The sequence below is a fragment of the Tenrec ecaudatus genome, chromosome 8 (assembly GCF_050624435.1).
Source record: "Tenrec ecaudatus isolate mTenEca1 chromosome 8, mTenEca1.hap1, whole genome shotgun sequence".
NCBI lineage: Eukaryota > Metazoa > Chordata > Mammalia > Afrosoricida > Tenrecidae > Tenrec > Tenrec ecaudatus.
The window spans coordinates 42241667-42268054 of NC_134537.1; the positions used below are offsets into that span (position 1 = coordinate 42241667).

A 26388-nucleotide genomic window follows, 5' to 3' on the forward strand; every position below is an offset into this window, starting at 1 on the left:
TTCTTGCTTTAGCTCCTCTACAGTAAAGAGCAAGTTTCAGGGTCTTCCGGCATCTGTTTTGCTTTTTTATTTATTTCCTATGTTTTTAATAACCTTTTGTTTTCTTCATGTCTGCTGTCCTTCATGTCATCCCACAATTCATCTGGTCTTTGATCATTAGTTTTCATTGCAACAAATAAATTCTTGAGGTGGTTTCTAATTTCAGGTTGGACAAACTCAAGGTTATACTTTGGCTCTAGTGCAGTGGTTCACTCTAGTGCAGTGGTTCATGACCCCTTTGGGGTCAAACGACCCTTTCACAGGGGTCACCCAATTCATTACAGTATCAAAATGACAGTGATGAAGTAGCAATGAAAATAATGTTTTGGCTGGGATGAGGGGGTCACCACAACATGACAAACTGTATTAAAGGGGCGCAGCATCAGGAAGGTTGAGAACAACTGCTCTCGTGGATTTGTGATAATTATCGTCAGCTTCAACTCCCATGTGAATTTATTCGATCTGTATTCTGAAGGAATGTGTTAGACCAGGTGGATTAGAGAAACAAATCCAGAGATATTCATATGTGTGTAAGAGAGTACTTTATATCAAGAAGTAATTATGCATCAATAAAACACCCAGTCCAGATTAAGTCCATAAATTCGATATTAGCTGATAAATCTGGTATCAGCCCATGAATTCCTCTTCAAATTCATGCAGCACATGCAATGATGCCAAATGCAGGAAGACCACAGCCTGGTGGGTGCAAAGTCCTGTGGATCCAAGGACAGTGGAAGCATCTCCAGGGCTCTGGCTGCCATGAGCATGACTCCAGGTGGCTTGTCAATAGGAATGTGAAGCAGAGAGAGAGAGTGGGGGCAGGACAGGGGCTAGCCTCCAGTGAGCTATTTATCTCTCTTGAGCCTCCAAATGAGGCCATCAAGCTGTGACCTGAGTGACAGGCTAAAATCCATCCCACTCACTCTTAATACCCTCAAGTTGACAGGCGATTATGTAACCACCACAGACCACCCCATGTCAACTTGACATTTTTACACAACTCTTTAGCCAGACATAATTTTAAAACAAACAATAATAAAGTCATATTTGTACCTAACAGGATAAAAACAAAATGCATACCACTCAAAATGTGTCAGTCTCATTTAAACATAATATTCTATAAGTGAACAAAAAAATTCTATACTTAACAATTATAGTATGTTAACACCTATACCATAATCCTATAATCTATGAATATGTTCCCTCACCTATGAAAGTTTGAACACCAGCCAATTCATGCCTTTCTTCCTCGCCTCCTCCACCATCACCCCCGTCCCCCGCATTTTGGGGTATCCAATTTCTATACTGCTCACTTATATCAACCCAGTGCTGAGAAGACAAGTGTGTTCTTTGATGTGAAAAATCTTCACTATTGTGAGTCTGCATCCATTAGCATAGTCAAATCGGGGTAGGCCGTCCATAAAGTCAGCAGCAATAGCAACAATTCACAGGTTCAAAAATCTTCTCTTCATCTGGTCAGGTTCTGGTCAACTCAATGTGGGCTGCCTCACTTAGCCTCACCAGGATGTCCATTGGTCATCTCACCTTTAGACCATGGACCTCATCACAAATTCTCAACAACCCTAGCCCCCTTGTGCTAGGCCATGCACTTCAGACCAGCCAACCTGCTCTCGTCTTCTCCTCTAGCCCCTGTGAGTCAGGTCCATGGGTGTCAGTGACAGACCACACCACAAGTGGATCCAGGTGGTCACTTATCAAGCATTTCAGGCTGCCTGCAGTCTCCCTCGAAGGACATTAAGTCCTACAAAGGAGAGTTCCTTCAAGGCTCCACATTTTTCCAACCACTAGCTCAAAATTTAAAAAGCCAAAGGATTCATATTTTCTTCTGCTTGTCAACAGCACTCTAGGCAAGTGTCTGCAAGTGCAACTATCCTAAGTATTCCAAAGCACTGGGCGGGACTTATCTTTTCAGGGATGGCTTAACCCATTTAAAGATTCGAATTGATGGCTGAAGGTAAGTAGGCTTTCAAACTCTATTTTTACTTTGCAATCATCATTTCTATCACGCATTTTATCAATAACACTAGTCAGAAGAAAACAGTATAAAGCCAGTTCCTAAACGCAATTCTTAAAAAAAATTTTTTAATTTTAAATCATTTTATTGGGGGTTCAAACAACTCTTTTTTAGTGTATTTAAATGTTTTTTTAAATCGTTTTATTGGGGGCTCAAACAACTCTTTTTTAGTGTATTTAAATGTTTTTTTAAATCGTTTTATTGGGGGCTCATACAACTCTTATCATAATCCATACATACATCAATTTTGTCAAGCACACTTGTACATTCATTACCCTCATCATTCTCAAAACATTTCCTCTCCATTTAAGCCCCTGGCATCAGGTCCTTATTTTTCCCTCTCCCTCCCCATTCCCTCCTCCCCCCTCCCTCATGAACCCTTGGTAATTTATCAATTATTATTTTGTCATATCTTGCCCTCTCCGACGTCTCCCTTTACCACTTTTCTGTTGTCCACCCCCCAGGGAGGAGGTCACATGTAGATCCTTGTAATCGGTTCCCCCTTTCCAACCCACCCTCCCTCTACGTTCCCAGTTCTTATAACCGTCAAGGTCAATCCCTTTCTATCTTAATCCTTATCTAAACTACTCCATTGATACAAAATATGGCCTTAGGCTTCTGACTGCATCAAGCCAGGGGGGGGGGGCTTCCTTCTGTCAGCCATTTTGACCTTCTGTCAGCCATTTTCACTCAGCAGCATGGTCTCTGAGAAATTCAAGGGGTGATTTCTCCCCCTCAGTTCAAAATATAGATTAATCACATTCATTTTTGCCATTTCAAACAGGAATAACCAAACACAACTGCCAAATAAAATCATCCAAACGTTAACATCCCATATTCTTTCCAGAAAACAACCCAGTAAACTGCATGGTCATATCTGACCTCTGGCTAGCCAAAGGAGAAACACTACCACAAGGCAGAGGTCAAACAAGCATCCACTCTCCATCTTTATGATTGGTTTCTCTAGACCCCACTCCAGGGACCAATTTTGCTAGGCAGTGTTCTCCAGAGAAGCAAAACCAGAACACTTACGATTACTGATAGATATACAGACAGGTCTATACAGCAAGAAGAACTATAACAGCTAATTAGTCCACACTGCGGTAGAGAGGGTTCAGTTCAACTAACTTTCCTAGAACAGTTAATATACTGGAAGTCCTTTGACGTGAGTGGGCTGCCAGGTCCAAGGTCAAGGAAGCAGACAGTAGAGTCTTCCCTCAGTCAAAGCAGGCAGAGTCTGCCCGCGGGCAGCAGACAGCATGGTGGGTCAGCAACAAAGAACCTCAAGCTCTAGGAACATGATCCACAGGTTGGCTCGGCCCTCAGGTAGTATAACACACAAGCTGAGGCAGAGAACAAGCTAAAGTAACAGCACAGTGGTCCAATCACCAGGGAGCAAGAGGGAGATGGGATGCTGGCTGCCTTTACTTATTTCGGTCATCCTCCAATGAAGCTGTGACCCAATCAAACTCTGCCCACCTGCTCCCGTTGGCCTAGTTGGCACAATAAATCCAACTATCACAAGGAATAATCTGAAAAGCTGGAGTATATGAAGAAGAATGCAGCATAAGGGTTGGAGGAAGAATCATTAACAATTTATAATACGCAGATGACACAACCTTGTTTGCTGAAGAAGAAATAGATTTGAGGGTCTTATTGATAAAAATCAAAGATTACAGTCTTCAATATGGATCACACCTCAATATAAAGAAAATAAAACCTCTCTGAGATAGTTAAGCTTTATTGTGCCAACCTGCCTGATAAACACATGTGGGATCAATTGAAGGGCAGAGCTATAAATGGCTCAGTGAGCCTCGTCTTTCTAGTTCTTGGGTCTCTTGCTTCCTGATGGTCAGGCCAGGGTACAGCTGCCTTAGCCAGTTCCCTGCTTCCGCTAGCAAGGCTCACTTCCTGCAAGACATCCTTGAGGAGAAGCTACATGGACCTACCTACCCTCATGCAGCCCTGGGTGCTGGAGCAGTCGTGTGGAGACCCCTGCCGCACTAAGATGTTTACACATTCACTGACTCGGCTTTCCTCCTGCAGTCAGCGTCATTGAGTGTGCTTTGTGAGATTGAGGAGGACTTTGCAGATTGGTGTTGGACATACAGGCTAATGGTGGACCTATGGGCTTGGGTAGCACTGGGTTGGGATGCTTTCTTAGTGTACACTTACCCTTTCTATAAAACTCTCTTATACATATGAGTTTCTGTGGATTTGTTTCCCTAGTTTACCCAGACTAACACACTCTCTCAGCGGAACTGAAAACAACATCACCATACACAGAAATGGTCCAAGGACTCCTTGTTACTCGGACTCACAATCAACTCCAACAAAAGCAGTAGTCAAGAAATCAAAGGACACATGGTATTGGGTACATCTTTATAATGCAAAAAAACAAAACATTCCTAAGAGTATTTTCAGTCACAACATATGCATGTGAAAGTTGGACAATGAATAAAGAAGACTGAAGAAAACCGATGTCTTTGAATTTATGGTGTTGGAAAAGAAGATTAAGTATACGATGTACTGCCAAAAGAACGAACACATCTGTGCTGGAAGAAGTCCAGCCAGAATGCTTCTCGGAAGTGAGGATGCTGTGTACTTTGTCCCGTTTGCTTTGGGCATGTTGTCAGGAGGGGCCTGAAGGAGAATGTGGGATCGAGGAAGAACCTAATAAAAAGGAAGAACTTCAATGGAAATGGCTTGACGTAGTGGCTGCAACAAGGGGCTGAAGCAAAGCAGTAATTGTGAGTCTGGCACAAGACTGAACAGTGCTTGCTCTGTCGTCCATCGGGTCACTGTGAAACGGAACTGGTGGGACTGCACCTACAGAAAATAGCAACGGCTTCAGTAGGGTTCATCGGAGCCAACGATAGTAGGGGCAAATTAGTGGTGCTTAATTGACAAAGATAAAATGGTTGTAGCTACCATAATGGACAAGAGAGTTGATGCAGTATTCAGTGTGGTCCGACTTGTATAGATTTCATGGTGTTGCTTACTTATTCATAGTATTCCCAGCAGTGAAATGTATGGGACATCTACTATTGGTCTGTACAAGCAGAGGAATTTTAGGTCAAGAGAATGGCAGTCTAATTCAAATTACTACAATAGTCACAACCGTTCACTCAATTCCCAGACTTGAGCCAGTTCACAGACCTACAGCCCCTTCAATGAAGGGGAGGCCTAGTCCCCTTAAGGAAAGACCTTATTCCTACACTGCATATACATACTATTAATCTCTCATCCTACCCTCAAAGAAATCGCTGGTCTTCCATGAGAGTGACTGTTCACTGGGGCATAGTAAATCATCAGACTTTTCAGGGATTCCTGGACACTAGCTCTAAACGGCCATTAATTCCAGGAGACCCAACACACCACTGCAGCCCACCAGGCAGAGTGGGGGCATATGGAGGTTCGGTTATTAGTAAAGTATTAGCTCAGGTTCATTTACCGGGAACACATCCTAGAATGATTTCCTCAGTTCCACAATGCATAATTGGAACAGACAAACTCGGCAACTAGTAGAACCCCCACAATGCCTCCCTGACCTGTAGAATAAGGTTTATTATGGCAGGAAAAACCAAATGGAAGCTATTAGAACTGTCCTTACCTAGAAAAACAGTGAAACCAAAGCGATGCTGTATTCCTGGAGGGATTACAGAGATTAGGAAGATCACCATCAAGGACATGAAAGATGCAGGCGTGATCATTTCTACCACCTGCCCCTTCAACTTGCCTATTTGGCTCGAACAAGCAGATAGTTCTTGGAGAATGGCAATGGGTTATTGTAAACTAAACCAGGTGGTGACTCCAATTGCAGCTGCTTTTTTACACGTGTTTCCTCTCTTAAACAGATTATTACATCCGCTTGTAACTGGTTTGCAGTTGAGTTAATCAGAGAAATAACAGGTTATATGTAATTCAGGATCAGAAACTATTTAGGATACAGTTCTTCAACCAAGGTAGATGCCTCTCAGTGATTTCTGTAGGCAAGCCTCTCTCTGACCCTCAATCCCTTGACCTGATCTCTAGTCTGACCTCAACCCTGCTTGAACAAGTGTTGCAAAGACTTTTAACTCTGCCAATAAGTTCCCAGAAGCACCAGTAAGCCTCTGCCTGAAGGCACTCAGCCATAGCACTGTGGTCAGCAAACTTGCTCCCTTCATAAACCAAAGACACCCTACTCAGCCAGCAACTTGACGGCACTTAATAATAATCACATGAACTACCAGCGGTTCATTTTCATAGCCCCACACTGTCATTTGAGAGTTTAAAAAACTATATAGCTAGAAGGAAGAACCCAGGATGTAACTTTGAGGATTAAGGGTAGCGTGCTCCAAATCCAGACACTCATATATGTGTTACGGAGAGCTTTACATCAAAGATAATTGCATATTGAGAAAACACCCCAGCCCAGTCCAGATCAAGTCCATTAATCCAATATTAGCCCGTATGTCCGATACAGGTCTATAAATTCCTCTTGAGACTTACACAACACATGCAATGATACCCAATGCAGGAAGATCACAGGCCAGTGGGTGGAAAGTCTTGTGGATCCAGTTGCGGTGGAAGCATCTCAGCGCTGGCAGGGGTCTCCATGTGGTGCCTCCAGCTCCAGGGCTCTGGTTCCATCAGCATAGCTCCGTGTGTCATGTCAACAGGAATGTGTAGCAGAGAGTGTGTCCCACATCTGGGGAGGAAGACAGGAATTCCCAGAATCCTCAGGCCATGCCCACACAGAGGCTTCATTGGCTATAACCTCATTGAGAGGCTAAACTCCGCTCCTTCCTCAAGTTGACAGTAGGTTATGTAACCGTCGCAACCATAGACTGCCAAAAGGACACACAAGCCTGTCTCGGAAGAAGTACAGCCAGAGTGTTCCTTAGAAGCAAGGATGGTGAGACTTTGTCTTATATACTTTGGACATGTTCTCAGGAGACACCAATCCCTGGAGAAGGACATCATGCTTGGTAAAGTAGAAGGGCAGCGAAAAAGAGGGAGACCCTCAAAGATGAGGACAGACGCTGTGGCCACAACAATGAGCTCCGGCATCGGAACAACTGTGAGGATGGCACAGGACAGGGCAGTGTTTCGTTCTGTTGTGCATAAGGCTGCTATTGGTCAGAACCGACTCAACACCTAACAACAGCAGAGCGACCATATTAAGTAATTCACTGTACACCAAACCTAATAAGGAAAAAGTATCGATGACTCCAAGGAGCCCTGGCGGTACTGTGGGTTAGATGTTGGTCCACTAATCTAAAGGTCAACAGTTCAAACCTGCCAGCTTCTCCACAGGAGAGAGAGGAGGGTGTCTGCCCCCATAAAGATTTACAATCTTGAAAACTCTCTAGAGGGCGGCGATAAGTTGGAATCATTTAATGACAGTGGGTTTGGTTTTGATTTGGTAACGATGAGATATATTGGTAAGACAGTTATGTTGTAGAGCAGCAGTTCTCAACCTGTGGGTCGAGACCCCCTTGGGGATCAAATGACCCTTTCACAGGGGTCACCCGATTCATTCAATGGCAAAATGACAGTGATGAAGTAGCAACAAAAATAAATTTATGTTTGGGAATCACCACAACATGACAAGGGTGGCGGCATTAAGAAGATTGAGAACCACTTTCTAGAGCGTATCTGAGGAAATGTCCTAGAAGCCACACCTGACCTTCTCTGGCAATGAAAGGGAGACGGAAAACCCAGTTACACATCGCCCCACCCCGATTTCCACAAGGCAGAGGCCAGGGTTTCTGTTTTAATCACTCGCTGCCATCGAGTACATTCCAACTCCCAGGGGCCTAGAGCACAGGGCAGAACTGCCTTTACAGGTTTCCAAGACTGTCCCTCTTTAGAGGTGTACCAAGTCTCACCTTTCTCCCACAGAGTGGCTGTTGGTTTTGAACTGCTGGCCTTAAGGTTAGCAGCTCAACAGGTAACCAGCCACTCTGCCCCCGTATAGAGCATTCCCCCTTACCTCTTGTAAGGAGAAGGCATCTCCTTCTCTTCCAGGCAGTATGGTCTGTTGAACGACAAAAATCACACTTCCAGCAAAGTCATTCTCAGAGTATACGGGAGCCATTTGGAAGGGGGACAGAGAGAGAGAGAGACACCAGTGGAGTGATTGCATTCATGGTAAATGAAGAAATGCTGGACGTTGTCAAGGACTTCACCTTGCTTGGATGCACATTCAATGCTCGTGGAAGCCGCAGTCCAGAGATCACATGATGCATTTCATTGAGCAAGTCGGCTGCACAAGACCTCTTTAAAGTGCTGATGAGCAAGGATCTCACTTTGATTGCTAACGTTGTATGTTAGTCTGGGTTGGCTAGAGAAACAAATTCATAGACAGTCATATGTGTGTGAGAGAACTTTATATCAAAGAGTAATTAAGAAAACATCCCAGCCCAATCCAAATCAAATCCATAAGTCCAGTATTAGTCCACACGTCCGATACCAAGCTATACATTCTTCTTCAGACTCACGTGACACATGCAATGATTCTGAATGCAGGAAGATCACAGGCCAGTGGGTGGAAAGTCTTGTGGATCCAGTGGCAGTGGAAGCATCTCAGCGCTGATAGGGGTCTCCACATTGCTCCTTCAGCTCCAGGGCTCTAGCGTAGCTCCATGTGTCTTGTCAAGAGGAATGTCTCGCAGGGAGTGTCTCTGTGTGTCCTGCCTCCAGCAAATTATTTATCTCCATGGTTCCTCCAAAATGAGGTCATCAAGCTGTGACCTGATTGGCAGGTTAAACTCCACCCCTTCAAGTTGACACCAGGTTATGTAACTACTACAGTTGTGTTTGACCCAAACCGTGGTATTTTCAATCATCTCATATGCATGTGAAATTGAACAATGAACAGGAAGACCAAAGAAGCTACGCATTGAAATCATGGTTTGGGCAAAGACTATTAAAAGTGCCATGGGCTGTCAGGAGAACAAACAAATCTTGTCTAGTTACAGACTGCCTCCACAACTAGAATGCTCCTTTAAGCAAGCGTGGTGAGACTTCAACGAATGTACTTTGGGGAGACCAGTCCCTGGAAAAGGACATCGTGCTTGGTCAAGCAGAGGGGCAGTGAAAAAGACAAAGGCTCCCAATGAGATGGATTGACACAGTGGTTGTAACAATGGACTCCAACCTAACAACTGTCAGGATGGTACAGGACAGGGCAGTGTTTCGTTTTGTTGTACCAAAAGGGAGCTATGAGACTTGACAGCACCTAACAACTCCATCGATTTTTTAAAAAACATTTTATTGGGGACTTATACAACTCTTTATCACAATCCATACATACATCAATTGTATAAAGCACATCTGTAACAACTCCATCGATTTATCTAAGCTGTTAGCTTTGAGTGGAGCCCAGAGCAAGAGCAGGCTCTGCAATAGGTTTAGGCTACAGTACAAGCCACTCTGCTACTTGGGCCATACGATTCAGCTGATCTACTGGCGTTTGAACTCTCAGTGGCAGAGAGAGAGATGTATCCTATGACATTCTTCCACCAGCATCTGGACTTCACCCAGAGTTTTTCCATTCTCCACCATGCAAAATAGACCCTCTCTTGGTTTATCTTCAAGGTCTTCCCGCCTTTCCTGAAAAGGTTTTAAATTCATCTAAGAGCTGTTGTCTTAGGTGGCCAGCACTCCTCTCTATGCATTGCAAAGCTCCAATAATTTGGGAAGATTTCCACTTGAGTTTTGTTAACAGTTTTATGTTAGCCCTGACCACACAAGAGGATTTTGTTTGTTATAAGTATACTTATATTTGAAGGCACCGAGTGAGATCAAGACAAGTGTATTACTGAGAAAACCTAGCTTCCCATTGCAATTTGTACTCACTGCGCCTCACTCACTGCCACTGAGTTGATGCCAATTCACAGTGACTCTATGGGACAGGGTAGAACTGTCCTTCCAAGTCTCTGAAACTGTAATTCTTTATAGTAGTAGAAAGCCTTGTCTTTCTCCCTCAGAGCAGCTGGTGGTTTTGAACTGGTGAACTTGCAGGGCTGCTAACCACTGTGTCTACCATGCGGATAAGAGTAGCCCCAGGCGACTGCCTTGTAGGACAGGCCAAGTGGCTCCAAGACAAGTATGAGGCAGCTTCTGCAGCACTCAGTTCATGAGAAGTGTTTGGGGACAGGCAGGGCTTCTATCCAAGGACAGACGCTTGGATGTCACAGAAGAGAATGGTATTTGCATGAATGCTTGAGGGCAATGTGGAGCTCGCTATGGCCTACTGCCTCTCCAGGCCCCCTACAACAGGGGGGTGTTTACTTTCTCTAGTACTGACACACCATCGTGGTAGAGTTTGGGGACCGAGATGTTGGGTTAAGATCCAAACCCTGTAAGCAGGGCATTAAGACTGTCCCCTCCTTGCCGTTCTTCCAACTGGTTCCGGACTTTCAATTGTCAGACTGCGTCCACTTTGTTCTCTATTCATTCCTGTTTCTGTTTTTAGGCTAGCCCTTGGAACTTCTGGACAAGACATCTTAGCTACATCACTCCCTCAGGCAAATTAACCCTGCTTCTATTTCATGGGATAAAAACTTTGATTTTGTACTTACAACCCATTATATCTTTGGTAGTTGCTTCTGATGAAATACCCTGATTTCTCTTTCAGAATTAAAAGTTTCATTGGCATCCAATTCACATAGCATTCCTTCCAATCAAGAAGAATTGTGCAGTCATCACCACAATCAATTTCAGAAAGTCTTCTTCTTTCTTGTACTCATTGTGGTCAGCTCTTCATTTTCCCCAACCTCTCCTGCCATGACCCTAGGTAATTATTGATCCAGTCACTGTCTCTATCGAGTTACCTATCGTGGTACTCTATAGAGACACTACAGAGAAGCGTACAAGACAAAAACGAGAAACACACAAACCCAACAACGACAAAATAAAACAGGAAAATCTCAATAGAAAAGAAAGCAGAAAATAGCAAAAACTACCAAATTTAAAATAGGTCAACAGGGAGATAAGGTGCTACATTTTAACCTACTTACATCTGCCACAAGAGTCCTGGCTGCTAACTGTAAAGTGGTTCAAAACTCCTTGGGAGAAAGATAAGGCTTTTTCTTTCCACCAAGAGTTTCATTCTTGGAAACCCAGGGGGCAGTTCCACCCTATCCTATTGGGTCCACATGAGTTGGAATCGACTCAGTGGCAGTGAGTTAGTTGAGTTATATCTGCCATGTACTCTGTCTGACAATGCTCTGTCTGGTAGCTAGGCTATTGGTATTTCTGGACAATGGTCCTAGGGGATTCACTGGTGGCTTAATACACGTGGGGACCCTTCACTTGAATTTTGGGCTTCCACTGTCATCCACAATCTTCTGCAATCCAGGGGTTCACAATTTAAGCTCTGATATCATTCCCTCTTCCAGATTTGAGTTTTATAATTTACAATCCTTGGATCCTCCATCTGAACTTAGTTGCCGCCTCACTTAGATGACTGCTTGGTTTAACATAAACCTTTAAGACCCCAGATGCTATTCGTTCTGATAGCTGGACACCATCTGGTTTCTTCAGCACACTTTGCTATAGCACCCATCTCTTCAGTGACTTCTTAATGGGGACGAGGACCGAATAGGGCCACATCATAAGAACACATTGTTCTTACGTTAAGGCTGTGATGAAGCGGGAGCTCCAAATCCGTTGATACATCTATGGTTTAGATATGTCCCTGGCTCATTTTAGACATCATTAGCGTTTTATTGGGAGACGTTAAAAAAAAACATGCCCATAGAAATCAACCTTCTTTGCCTCAGTTTCTTGATCTGGGTAGCAAGATGGTCGTCTGGATGAAATCAATGTATATGGACACAGACTTTTAGCGTGGTGCCTGCTCCACGGTGTGTTCTATATAAATGTCAGTTACTTTACTGTTTTTATTTCCTTCTGAAAGATGCTAGTTCTACTTAGACATCATTCCAGTTTTAACTCGGTAGTCGTGGCTCAGCCGGGGCCGTCTTTTGAAATATCTGCCCACCCCAGACAACGTCAGGTTCACTTCGGGGGTAAAGGCTTCGATGCCTCATCGCGGGAGCTGCTGGGGAGTCCAGGTGAAGAAACGCCACAGTGGCGTTACGGGGCCGGTCGCAAATCCCTGAAAAGAAACAGCATTCAGGAGTAGGTTTGCGCGCGCCTCCGCGCCCAGGTGCCCCTCTCTTTCCCATCCCAGCAAAGAACCATCGCCTCCACTCCCCCTGAGGGGCGGCTGGCCAAGGGGGGGCGGGGTGTGTGTGATGTCGCTCCAGTCCCACCGAACCGGTTCGCACGACGCCCCGACGACCAGCCGCCCCCTTACCGGCGAGGCAAACTCGGATCGCCCAACGGAGCGTGCCCAAGGGACAGTGGGCTGGCACGGCAGAGAAGACCCAACCCAGCGACCTCGCAGTCCCCCAGGTCCGCGCGTGGGGACTCCACCTGGGTGTCCTCCCGCGCCAGTGTCGCCGCCGGTCCCAGCGCGGGGCGGAGCCGGCCGGCCGGAGCCCGCCCCACCTCGCCCCGCCCCGCCGTAAACTGACCGTGTGGCGGTGGGGGGGAGGGCGGGGACCGGGGGGAGGGGCGGGGCGGAGGGGCAGGAGGAGGGGAGGAAAGTGGAGCCGCGGGCGCAGGGAGGAGGAGGCGCGGGGCGGAGGCGCAGGGCAGAGGGTGCTGAGCGCTGGAGAGCCGCCGCGCGGGGCGCGTCCCGGAGCCTAAGTCGCCGGGGGAACGCGGAGCCGCTCTCCTCTGCCCAGAGCCTCCGGGGGCGTGGGACTGTCCCGGGCGGCGACACTTCGGGGTCGGAGCGCCGTAGAAGGGATGGTGGCGGCGGGGCGCGGGTCTGTGCAGCCTCCAGCGCCCCCCGCCCGTCTCCGGGCACAGTGAAGCCGGGGCTGCGCGCCCGGCATGCGACTGTGCCCCGCGAGCCTACCCCGCCGCGCCTGGGCCGGGCCGCACACCCCCCTGGAAATTGGTCCCTGGCGCGGCCGCTGAGGCCACCATGCCGCGGGCCGCGGCGCCCCTGTACGCCTGCCTGCTCGGGCTCTGCACGCTGGTGCCCAGGCTCCCAGGTAAGCCGCGCGGGGGAGCCGCGCCGCCAACTGTTGGGAAGAAACTTTGTCGGGCAGGGAGCCACCATCCGGCGTCTGGGAGGTGCCCGGTGGGAGGGGTTGTGGGAGGGTGAGGAGAGCCCCCAGGGCACTCCCAGGTGGGCGACGCGGCGCTGCCCCTTTGGAGCTGCTTTAGAACAGCCAGCGCCACCCCGCGCGCGCCGCACACAGCGGCCCGCAGCCCGGCCGCGGAGCCGGGTGTCTGCGGGCTCCCAGCCCTCCCCTCTCCTCCCCTCCCCTCCGCGGCTTAGGAGGAGCCTTCCTCTCCTGTGTAAACAGACTGGCCCGTCTGCTGACCGGGGCGCGGAGCGTCCGCGCCCAGTGCGCAGGCAGGGTGCCGCTGCCAGCCCCTGCGTTTGGACCAGGGCTCTCCATTCCCCGGGCACAAAGCGGCCCTTGTGGCCGGCCGGGGGTAGGCAGGCCTCTGGGCGGCTCGGAGCAACACCGCTGGTGCCCCGGCCCAGAGGAGGCAAAGGGCAACTAGAGGCACGAGATCTGGCGTCTTCCTTGAAGCCAGAAGTTGGGGGGCCACTGTAACCGAGGAGGACTGGTCTCTTGGAATTGCGGGAGTCTGGGGCCACAGAGCGAATTCTCGAGTTTCACTGCTCGTCGGCCAACCGTCTTCCTTTAAAGATGCAATCTCCCTCCCCCTCCCCAAACCGCTGCATACCAAAGAGGGTGGGGGGAGGACTCCGTCCCCAAGTCTGGGCCCACCAGGGACTTTCTGATCGGATTCCTTCTGCCAGGCTTTATCTTGCTATTTAGAAAACTGCGCCCCACGCTGCCCTAACTGTGAAGGACTCTGGGGCAGAGGGCAAGGGGTGTGAAATTGCAGCAGGCAGGCCCTGCGGTGGACCCTGCCGCCGCGTAAAGAGGACACCCCCACCCCCACCCCCAATCCCGCGTTTAAGTTTTTGAGTTGGAAGTTGGGAGGCCCCAAAGGAAAGATATTCAGTTTGGCACTGGAGCTCTCCTGCCCCTCTGCCCAACCCCCAAGCTGGGAGAACGCTCCAAACTTTCTCCTTCCCCAGAGGAAATACTGGGAGTTGAGGTGCTCAATTCACTTCCAAACTTAAGATACAGGATTGCTTTCCGGAGCCCAAGTGGTTGCCTGGTTGCCCGAGGGGCAGACTGTTCCCCGCCCCCCACGGTGGCTCATTTACATGAGGGCTGCTTAGGTTTACGTCGGAGAGAGAGCCGAGGAGGCATCTGGGCAAACAAACACTCCGTTCAGGCCCTCATTCAGATTTAATACTGTAGCGAGGTTTCTTTGATGGGAAAATAATCACTGCAGAGCTTGGAGTGGATCAGTGCTTTCCACACACCCAACTGGCAGCCGGTGCCCCACTGATGTTTTCATCGGTCCCCAGGGAAATGCAGAGAAGGAGCTCCAACTTTTCTCTCTGTCTCTGTGTCTCTCTGCTCCTCTGTCTCTGTCTCTGACACACACACACTCTCACACAAGTGGCCCAGTGCCAATGGCTACTGCTTTCCAGGGACAGGACTTTGACTCGAAATTATATTCCAATAACATGAATGACTTATTTGGGGGGGAGGTAATTTTTATTAATATCTGGTCATCTGCATTAATTCTTCGGTTCCCTCTTTTTCGGACTCTCCTAAATTTTTTTTTATTTAACTTTTTCTTGTGAATTGAGTAAGGTTTTGCACCCGGATTGCAATGTCACAATGTCATATCAGGTATCCCACTTTCTCCCCGTGTTTCCTGTTTACCTTCCTCCTGCCTTCTCCCCAGCCCTTCCAAACAGGGACCTTTTTTCCCTCCGAATCTCCAATGACGGGTTATTCCAAGGTGTGCTACCTGGTTGCAGTTCTTGTTCCCCTTCCAGGCCTGTCTATTGTTTGGTTGAAGGTTGAGCCTGTGGGTGAGTTCCATTCCTGACCTGGACGGTGGTGACAGGCTGTCATCTCAGGGGGGTACCTCCAGCCTTTTGAATGCTTATTTTGGTTTTGTTTTCAGATCTTGGTATCCGGTGAAATCTCAAAGTCTGGGAACTGCAAAAGTAGTTGAATTAGAAGTTCCCCTTCCAGGTTGACATTCCGGGATTCTAATAAAAACTCGAATATTTCCAATTGAAGGGTCTTCTTGAGCCATCATTTCATGCCAACAGTGTGAGTTTTCTTTTGCAAAGTTCATATCCAGGCTCCCAGTGCTCTCCACTTTCCCACCTGGGCCCTAGGGTTCAGTGACTCACCCACGTGGGGAATCAGGGATCGCTTTTGGCCCAGTGCCCATTGCTCCTCAAGCTCACTGCCGTTGAGTCAGTTCTGACCCATAGCGACCTATAGTACAGCGTGCAAGTGCCCCTGTGCATTTCCGAGACTGCAGCTGTTTACTGGAGCAGAAAGCCTCCTCTTTCTCTCACAGAGCCGCTGGTGGGTTCAAACTGCTGCCCCCTACCCCTTGGGGTTCGTAGCCCAGCGTGTCATCAATCCACGAAGCCATTAGGGTTCCTTTCACTTATGGTAGGTGGGAGGAAAGGGCCGTATGAGTTTATCTCCAGCTCCTCCGGGCTTCCTCTTCCCCAGTGCCCGTCTCTGTGACGGCAGGGTTCATCTTCTGCAGTTTGCTGGTTGAGCTCAGCCAGCCTGCAGTGGGTCCGCCACGGGGTGGAAAGAGTGAGTGTGCTGGTCCCTCGCCTGTGGACCTCACCGTCTCCCGCTCCCTTGGTGCCCGGGAGCTCCGTGTGGCTTCCCAGGTCAGAGGCTGGCCCACGTCTGTGTGATTGCTCCTCATTCCTCAGAGTTGTGGAAGCAACTCCAGGAGATTGGCATCTCCTGGCCTACTCCATCCTTCTTCTTTTGGCTTGGCAGGTACTTTCTCCAGAGCTCGCGTCTGTCTCACTGTAGGGAACATGATCTGAAAGACAAACCTCCGTTACCTGGGGAAGGAAAGAGGGTGGCCCCAATGCCTCTTCTATCTGGGCCTTCATCCCAGCCTGTACCTTTTCATCACACTTTCATCTTTGCACTTAACCCAGCAGGAAGCAGACATTTCGTTCAAGGGGTCCCTTTCAATCAGTCTCCCGCAGGCAGAAGAATGCCCCTGTCTCTCATTACCCCATGGCTCAGCGCCTCCTGGACAGGGTCCTGAGTAATGAATGGTCTTCCCACAAAATCCAGGAAGACTCTCTCAGAGTGAAGCCTTTCCAAACGAACCCTGCCTTGAAAATGGAGGAGGGCAGCATTGACATGTCTTTGTGACTAGTCATGTTCGCTCGTGTTAATTTATTTGAAAAACCAATTGTTTGTTTTGCGAACGATTGCGCTAAAACCTAACCCCCCACCCCACTGCCACTGAGTCAATTCCGACTCATCTGTGTGGGAGCAGATCGCCTCATCTTTCTCCTGAGAGGTTGGTGGGTTTGAACTGCTGACCTTGCTGTTAGCAGCCCAGCACTTGACCCTCGGCACCACCAAGCCACCTGAATCCTAAAAACCAAAACCCAGATTCATTGCCATCAAGCTGGTTCAGACGCCGAGAGACCCGACAGGGCAGGTTACAACTGTCCCTGTGGGCTCCCAAGGCAGTCATTCTTCACGGAGTAGAATGTCCCCTCTTTCTCCCGAGGAGCAGCTGGTAGGTTGGAATTGCTGGCCCCGTGGTTGGCAGCCCAGTGTGTGACTTACGGCCGCACCAGGGCTCCTTTCTAAAAAGTGGCCTCAATTTGGAATGTATGCACACACACACGTGCATACACATACACAGACCATCGCACCCCAGGGTCTGCGGTGGGCCTGCTTGGCCTTTGGCATGTCGCCAGACCTCTGTTCAGAAAGGACAGGACAATGTGATGCTAACAGCCGGCATAGTTTGTAGACTGCTGTTTACTGAATGGATTTACCTTTTAACCCTTTATCTTGGGGCTGGGGGGCTTTTTACAAAGAGGACTGAGGCAGAAGAGGGCAGGGTCTAATTAGCTCTAATTAGTATTCCTCTCCTGCTTGTTCTCCATGCTTATTTAGCTTCTGAGGCAACTGGAGAATTAAAATATCTAAGTAGTTTGGCAAAAGGCCCCTTTGTGCCCGCTTGTCCTGGTAACTACTTTGTTTCACATCAGCCTGGCCATGGAGGTAAGCATTCTGAGCGGCCTGAATGCCATCAGGGGGGTGGGACAAGTGCACAGGACTTGAATCCTAGTGTCCCTTGAGGGTGTTGGGGTGCAGCTGGCTTGATGGGAGGGCATGTTTCCTCAGGGGTTCTTGTTGGCTCAGGCTGAGAGCTTTGGAAAGCCCTCTGTAGTGAGTTGTTTTCCATCGTTCCAGTTGGATCAGGATCAATGGCCTTTGTAGGTAGAAAGAAGGGCGCTCTGGTGGTGCAGTGGTTTAGGTGCTGGATTGCCAACCAAAAGGTCTGCAGTTCAAACCCACTATCCACTCTCCAGGGGAAAAGGCCCTGTGCTCTTCTGTATAGATGACAGTCTTGGAAACCCTATGGGACAATTCTACCTTGTCCTATAGGGTCCCAACTCATAGGGACCCTATAGGACAAGGCATTGACTTGACAGCGTGAATTTAATTGTTTTGTTGTTAATATTTTGGTTTAGAGGAGGCATGAAGGAGCCCTGGTGGTGTGTCGTGGTTCAGTGCTTGGCTGCCAACAGAAAGGTCTGTGGTTCAAACCCACCAGCCACTTCACTGGAGAAAGATGCAGCAGCTTGCTTCTGTCAAGGTTTACGGTCTTGGAATCCCTGTGGGGCAGAACTCTTCTGTCGTACGGGGTTGCTATGAGTCGGAATTGGTGCAATGGAAAAGGGTTTAGTAAAAAAGCAGTACTTTATTTACAGGCCCCCAGCCCTGGTGGTGTCCTGGTTAATTGTTAGGCTATGATCCGCATGGTTGGCGATTCAAAACCACCAGCACCTGCTAGGGAGAAAGACTGGGCTTTCTACTCCCATACTCAATTATGTCTTGAAACCCACCTGGGGTCTCAGCGAGTCTTTATTTGTTGTGTGGCTTCTTGTTTGCATTGAATGAAGGGTCTGATTGCCCGGCTGAGTGGTGAAACTATGCCCCAGGACACGCCCCCTGGGGCTGATGCCTTGAGAGGCTCCCTGTGTCACCCCCCTCTCTTTCATTGGGTGCCTGAGCTCCTCCCCACCAAGTTGGCCAGAGCTGGTTGCCCAGCTCTTGTAAAGCCAGGGCCTACTTCCGCCCGTGTCCACATTTCTGGTGTTGGTCCCAACCCTGAATATAACCGAGGGAACTACTGCCCCGCCCTGCCCCAGCTCACTGCTGCAGCTACTGTGCTGCCCGCGAGGGGCCCCTCCCAGCTCTGTGCTGACCCTCTCACTTACCAGGCAGGATGCCCGTCTCCAAGAGGCAGTATCTCAGGATAACGTATCCAGAGGACATGAGATGAAGTCTTTCAGTCGTCACTTCTAAGGAGCCTTCTGGCTGTCAGACAGCTTTGTGCTTCTAGCCGTCCGTGGTCATGTTCAATATGCTTCTTCAACACCGTAATTCAAGCGCATCAACCTTTCTCCCGCTTTTGTACGCATTTGGGTCAAGCCCACTTTGATCTTCAAAGCGACACCTTTGCTTTTTAACACTTTAAAGAGGCCTTTTCCTGGTTGCAGCTTCTACTAGAGTTGATCCTGAGTCCAATGGAAGCGTCGATCACTTGAACCCTTTCTCCATTTATCATATCACTGGCTCAATTGTGAGGCTTTCCGTTTCTGCTGCACCTAGTCTGTAATCTTCATTGGCAAGTGCTTCACGCCCTCTTCACCTTTAGGAAGCAGGGTTGTGTCACCTGCTTATCGCAGGTTGCTAAGGAGTCTACCTCCAATCTTGATGCCATGGTTTCATATGGTCTGGCTTCTTGGATGATTTGCTCAGCGTACGTAAATCTGGGGCAAGGATGCGACCTTGACATGTATTTTCCTGATGCACCCTGTAGCGATTCTCAACGTTCACTTCAGTTAAAATTCAAGTCAGAACATACTGCTGGGCTCAAAACCGTTCAATGTGTCTTTGATACAATTAATGATCCTTCCCACTACCTTGTTATCAACTGGTGTATATAGTTTATTGAGATATCCTTTGTTTTGTCCATATGTCCTCCTGTTCCAGGGCTCCATCCAGATGGCGCATTATGTTTAGTTAGCTGTTGGGTCCTCTTGGGCTTTGGGGGAGGCTCTGTCCTCTCTTTCAGTTCTTGACTAGGGCAGGCTTTCAAAATGCCCTTGCTCTTGATGACCTTGACACTTTGTAGCATGCCCCTCTACTGTGATTTGTCTGATGTTTTTTTGTCACTATTAGAGTGGAAACATGATGCGGTGGTGATTGTTGTTGGATTTCTCCCTTCAGTTTTCTCCCTTTGCTGTTGTTGTGAAAACACTGAACCAAACACACCCCGAGCCCACGGTTCAAGGCGTGCAGTTCAGGGGCATTACCTTCCTGGAGCTGTGCAGGCCTTCCCACACTCCCTCGTTAACGTCAGCTCACTGTCCCCTGGCTGTTGTCTGTTTGATCCCAGATAGTTCTCAAATGAGCAAAGCGATCAAGATAGACCTTAAAACAAACAAAACAAAAAACTAGTTAAATCAAACTTTTGTTCAGTTTTTAAAAGATCTTGAGATATGTGTTGGACTAAGATTTAACAATTCTCATAGAGCAGTCATTTCAGGGATTCATCCCATCTGTATTGCCCCAAGAAGTCGAGTTCAGGAGAACTTGAAATTCTCCCCTGGGATTTCTCACCTTTGATCAGGATTTTTCCATGGCGTCTTTGATCAGAATGTTCCATAGCAGTAACCACCACCATCCAGGTCTGATCTCGTGATGAAGAAGGTATTTCTTTGTGTATGGAAGCCATTCACCACACATTCCATTCTATTCCTGACTCTCCTTCTCCCTCTGTTGTTCCAGGTTTGGGGTTATGGTTTTTTGAGCGGAAGACTGTAGAAGTAATGAATTAAGTGCCTTTTAAGTGAGTTTCGCAATGGGCAACATGTTTGTATAATTACATGTTTGTATAATTTAAAAACAAACAAAATAAAACCAAGGAGGTATCTCATGAGAAATCTCATTTCTGTGCCATCAGTCTTAGAATCTCACGGGGGCGGTTCTACCCTGTCCTGTGGGTTCACTCTGAGTCCGTTGGCATCGACCTTCGATCTCCGCAGACACATTATTCCTGCTGGGTTTTCATGCGTGCAGTGTTTCGATGCACGCTGTTCAAGTATCCTTCCTCCCTTTTCCATTTTCATTCAAAGACAGCACACTAAACACACCGTCCTGCATCCTGCTCTGAACAAGCAGCCGGTTTTCACAAAGCTTGTCTTGTGAAGCCTTCTTCGGATGCCTGATGTTCAGAAAGCCGGTCTTACGTGATCCTGTATGGTGAGAACCACATGAGAGAGAGAGAGAGAGCCTTCAGGCAGCGTGCTTTCATTGAAGGGGCTTTTCTTTTAGACAAGTGGATTTTCTTCTGCTTTTTTTATTGCAAATTGGGTGGATTTACATTTCGGATCATCAGCTTTGTATTCAACAGTTTAGATGCTAGGTATCAACCCCTCAATAGTTTGCCCTCCACCTGCCCCTTGGTTTCTCTTCTCCCCTTAACCTCCCCGCCCCCCCAAGCTGGCGCCCATCTACAGATACGCCCTCTGCTTTCTCTCCCTCCTGCCTCCGCACCCTCGGCAAAGGCTGTGCCCTTTGGGTTGAGTGTCTTGATCTTGTTTGGTTTCCCCCATTGACAGTGGTTTCACGTGATGTGCCTCCTTCTGGGTGACTGACTCGGTCTCCGGGCCATGAAGTGTTTCCTGGTCTCACCACGGCTGTTTAACGATGCGTTGTATTCTTCTGGGAGCATGTGCCAGAGTCTCCTTCTCCGTCCTTCCACGGAGGAGCATTTAGGTTGTTTCTGGCCTCTTGCTGTTGGGATCAGTACTACAGACAAGTGGATCTTTATTTCGTCGCTAGGCTCTGTACCGTAAGTGCTTTGTGTGACGGTGTGCAGCATGCGGTTCGGGGCGTTAAAAAGTAGCCTTCCTGGTGCTTTGCCACCTTCAGGCCAGAAGGGCCTTTTCAGCTCGGTGTACCCCCTTCTGTGGATCAGAAGAAGAGTTGCTGCCCTCCCTCCAGGAGACCAGATTTGCTTCTCCGACAGTGGACCTCAGGTACAGCCTGTCCGTGGAGGCCCGTGTGTTGCTCTCATAATCAAGTTTCAGTGCAGCTGCCAGACTTAAACCAGGAATAAGGGCCTGACAATCTTCTAAACGTCAGCCAACAAAACCCCCCTTGGATCAAAACGGATTGTGACCGCAGGTGGTCATGAAGATGTGCAGCATTGGGCTGGGTTTTGTTCTGTTGTGCAAGGCGCCCCTGATTTGGGGCCAATGGGATGGCAGCTACTAACAACACCCAGGATCTGCTATCCCCTTGACTTTTCACTCAGGAAACTCTAAACCGCCGGCTGGGCGCTTTAGTAGAGTTGTCTGATCTTGACCCTGCAGGGCGGACAACAGAAGGGAGAGGCCAGCCAGACGGCCACTGCAGGAATCCAGATCCCAGCTCATTGCAGGCTCAGGTGTAGGAACAATTGGGAGGTACCCAGAGGTGTCTTGTGCTGCTGGGCAGTGGGCCTGGCCTAGGCTCTGTGGGCTGGAGAGGAGCAGACAGGAAGGGCGGGATTCGCAGCAACATTTCATGCATCTTGAAGAAACAGTTGGCTGGACATGATTGATGAAAGGGCAGGGTGAGTCAATGCCTTTTGGAATTAGTGAGTATTTTTAGATCATGGTTCCCAGTAAATTCTAGCTTCAGAGACTGGAGGGAAAAGGGCTGCAGGGAGAAGAAGTTGAACTTGGAATCGTTCACTCTGCAGACAGATCGCTGAACAGCCAAGAAGGGGGCTGACTATCATGGGAACTGCTGGGGTAGCGGTTCTCCACCTTCCTCAGGCCGCCACCCTTTCATACAGTTCCTCATGGTGTGGTGACCCTCCTCCCCCCAACATAAAATGATTTTCGTTGCTACTTCTTCACTGTCATTTTACTACTGTTATGAATCTGGTGACCCCTGTGACAGGGTTGTTCGACCCCCACAGAGGTCTCGACCCACAGGTTGAGATGCACTGAGCCAGTGTCTATTTCCATGACCTAGACACAACACTGTGACTTTGAACTCCGGCTGCTTGGCTTTTCATTCATTACTTCCTTCCTCTCACAGTGTTTACCGGTGCTCAGTGACTCATCCAGCCAAGTGCAGATGATCTGAAACATTAATAGGTGGGGAGAGCGAGCGATGCCAGAGGGAGGACTTTGGCACAGTGATGTGTATAGCTGCCACCCGGGGGTGGGGTCCATGGCACTCCCGATTGCTCCTGGCGGACAGACTTCGAGTGCCCAGGGAGAAGGGTCAAGCCACTCATCTCTGTAGCTCCAGCATGTCTCCTGCCCGCTGCTCCGTGCAGGGGCTGAGACATGGCAATCGAGGGTCCTCCTCGGGCTTCCCTCTTGCACGAGGCAGAGGTCAGATGAGCCTCCACAGCCCAGGCTTCTTTACCTCTTCCGACACCAACCATCCCTCCCACTCTACTCCACATCGAGGCGATGCTGGGGTGGGGGTTCGTTGTAGCTACACAGAGCTCACAGACAATGCTGACAATTAAGGGGGCTTGTTAGAGAAACCGAGAGGTGGCCCTAAGACAGGATCAGCAAACAGTAAGGACACAGTCACGGTCTCATCAGCCAGCAGCCAAGTCTCTCTCCGGCCCTCAGCCTCGTAGCCACATGGTCCCTTGGCTTTGTCTCTTTGGGCCAGGAAGCCAGCCGCCTGTCCCTGTGCCCCACAGTTCCACCCGCTCAGGCCAGATGAGGAGGGCCTGCATAGCCTCGGCTCTGCTCCTCTGAGCCTCGTGTCGCCGCCTGTGATACGTCTGCTCTCGGGGGCCTCCCCCCCTTCAGACAGAGATCTGGGTCATGCTCTTCCAATGTCCTCGGGGGGTTCTCATCCCCCACTGCTGCGGACATGGCTCACCCCGTTAGCTGAAGTGTCGGAACGAACATGAACCAATCCCGCTGTTAGTGTTAGCACGCCCTATTTCCCATCCAGTCATTTGGTGGGAGGCAGAGAGACGAGGAGAAGAGCCGTGTTGACCAGTTTTACTCCGCCACACAGAGTTTCTGGAATTTGGATTTGTCCCAGTAGCAATCGAATGTTAGAGAGACAGTTTGTGGGGAGTGATTGTTCAGTGGTAGACTTCTCACCTTCATGCGGGAGATCTGGGTTCAATTCCAGGCCAACGCCCCTCATGGAGAGCCACTACCTCCTTCTGTGTCCGCGGTGGCCATGATGCAGTTGCTGTGGGGTGAGCAGGTTTCAGTGAAGTTTGCAGACAAAGATGAGAAAGAAAGGCCGGATGACCTGCTTCCACAGCTCTACGGAGCACAGGGATGTGACCTACCCGTGATCGGGCTGGCACAGGGCCGGGCGGCGTTTGGTCCTACTGTGCCATGACTTTGCCATGAGTCAGGAGCCACGTTGACCGCAACTAACAAGAACCAAACTGTTTTGCTCCCGCCTGTGGAAGTTCAGTAATAAGAGAGATAATATGTCTGATAGCTTTACTTAAATGGCTTGGGTAATTCCCCCCATGTTTTCACTTAAGATGTCTATTCTATCCTTCAACCTTTTTCAACATGTGTGCCCTGTCATTCAGCCTGGCAGACCAGAAGACCCGAATGAGTCTGTTCTGGGTCAGAACTAAGGGGCCGGGTCCCAGAGCAAGTTCTCAGAGTCTAGGGATAAAGCTGTCATAAGGACAAAGCATTGCTTGTGCATTGGCGTAGATTTGAGCAGCGTCCGAGAAGGGGTATTGGACACCTGGCTCCATTTCTTGGTGCTGCTGTAACAGAAATTCCCCCACGCGGTGGCTTTCACAAACACATTCCTTCTCTTTCAGTCCAAGAGCTTACAGTGGGCGTTCGGGCTGCTGGCTCTAGAGAAAGTCTCTCTCTCGCTGTCCACTCAGGGGAACTCTTTGGGCTTCCTGCTGCTCTTCTCGGTCCTCCTTCCCAAAACTCAACTGCACTGCCATCACACTGATTCTGACTCACAGTGACCCAACGGGACACAGTAGAATTGCCCGGTGGGTTTCCAAGACTAAAGCTTTACTGGAGTCGAAAGCCTCCTCTTTTTTCCATTGGTGTTCCTTGGGGAGCTCTAATTTTGCTCCCCTCTATACTTACTTAGGCATTGAGCTGTGTGATCGTTGCACAATTTCACGACAACTTGATATAAGAATGAAGGCATGGAGTCTAACCGGTCAATCGGGTCAGAGCCTGGTGATTGCTCCTTGTGAGATTTCTGGGAACTTCCTCTCTTCTTCTTTGGAGTTGGGACACACTCTCTGCTTCACCTTCCTGTTGACAAACCACATGGAGCCACGCTGATGGCAGCCAGAGCCCTGGACATGCTTCCACCGCCCTTGGATCCACAGGACCTTCCACCCATCAGCCTGTGATCGTTTTGCATTTGGCATCATTGCATGTTGCTGCGTGAATCTGAAGAGGAATTCATGGGCTGATATTGGACTTACGGGCTAATATCAAATTTAATGGACTTGATCTGCCCTGGGCTGGGATGTTTTCTTCATACACTATTACTCTTTGATATAAAGCTCTTTCTTACACATATATGAGTATCTCGGGATTCGTTTCTCTAGTCAACCTGGTTTAACACAGGCTGCAGTTCAAAACCACCAGCTGCTCCTTGGGAGAAAGATGAGGCTTTCTACTCCAGTAAAGAGTGCAGTCCTGGAAACGCTCGGGGGCAGTTCTACGCTGTCCTGTAGGGTCACCGTGAGTCAGAATTGACTTGTGGCGGTGAGTGGTATACTCACCCTTGCTTCTGTGTGTCCAGTCTACTCCTGCATCTTACAGGGGATTGTCTTAAGACTCACCCTGCGTTGAGATGGCTTCACTAGCAGCAAAGAATCCAATTCCCCAAAGGAGTTGTATTCACAGGCATCAAAGAAAACAGGACTCACCGCCATGGAGTCAGTGTGGCCTCCTCGCCACCCCTGTAGGTTTTGGAAACTGCGACAGTCTTTCTCCCTCGGAGTTGCTGGTAGTTTCGATTGCTGACTGTGAGGATCACAGCCCAACCCGTAGCCACTACACCACCAGGGCTCCCTAGGGGTTGGGATTTACCAGACTCAGTTTTTGGAGACACAATTCAATCCATAGCATCCTCAAATGCCTCTCTGATGGAGGAGCTGTTGGTGGTCTGCTCCAGAGGGCCCGGGAGCACACGGGCCTGTCCGGCCTCAGTCTGGGATGGACAGGAGTGCAGGGCAGGCATTTGAAGGGGGCACTGGCTGGTCAGAGCCCTTTCTGATCTTTGAGACAGGGTTTCCTTCTTTCTTTTCATGAATTTTTTATTATGACTTAGGTGAGGGAATTTACATTTAGACCATGAACTCTGCATTCAACAATTTAAACGACTCGTTACCACCACCACCAACACCACCCCCATTTCCCTTCCCTTGGTCCTGAAGGGTTTATCTGTCCTGGATTCCCTGTGTTTCCAGCTCTTATCTGTACCCGTGTACAAGCTCTGGTCTAGCTGGATTTGTAAGGTAGAATTGGAGTCATGATAGTGGTGGAGGAGGAAGCATTAAAGAACCAGGGGAACATTGTGTGTTTCATTGGTGCTAGACTGCACCTTGACTCTTCCCTGTGACCCTTCTGTAAGGGGGTGTCCTCCTTTGGATTTCTCAGACTTCAAATCTTTCCTGGAGCAGGCAGCTTCCTCTTTTTCCTGTGAAGCAACTGATGGGATTGAACCACTGACCTTGTAGATAGTGCCTCCGGGCTCACTGGAAAGTAAAATGATCAGTTTCACCAAGGCTCTCTATGCTGTTGGGGCCTAGAGAGTTGAGAATGGACTTAGCCGCCCCACTTGCCCTTGGAGACCCCTCCCTATATGATTGCAGTTGGAGGGGGCGGGGCTGTGTTTGAAAGAAGTCACTTCAGCTTGCTATCATTAGGGACGTCCTTGATCTGAATCCAGCCTTGCCTTCCAAGGAGTGTGGCCACCGCCTCCACCCACACTGCATATTCCAATGTGACAGGGACTGGATTTAGGATTTTCCTGCCTTTTGTCTGAAAGAGAGAGATCTGCTCTTCCTCTTTCTCATGCTTTTTTTTTTTTTTTTAAATCAGGGCTGGAGTAGCCTAA

At 48.9% G+C, this 26388-nt stretch overlaps 1 protein-coding gene across 1 annotated transcript in view; it reads left to right on the forward strand.

The window, feature by feature from the left end:
- Positions 1 to 12703: 12703 nt before the first annotated feature.
- The window catches only part of ITGB5 (integrin subunit beta 5), a 141256-nt gene continuing 127571 nt past the window's right edge, over positions 12704 to 26388 (forward strand). The window contains exon 1 of the mRNA XM_075556310.1: positions 12704 to 13137. Coding sequence (XP_075412425.1) covers positions 13068 to 13137 — 70 coding nt within the window. The 5' untranslated portion in view covers positions 12704 to 13067. The remainder of the gene's footprint in view (positions 13138 to 26388) is intronic.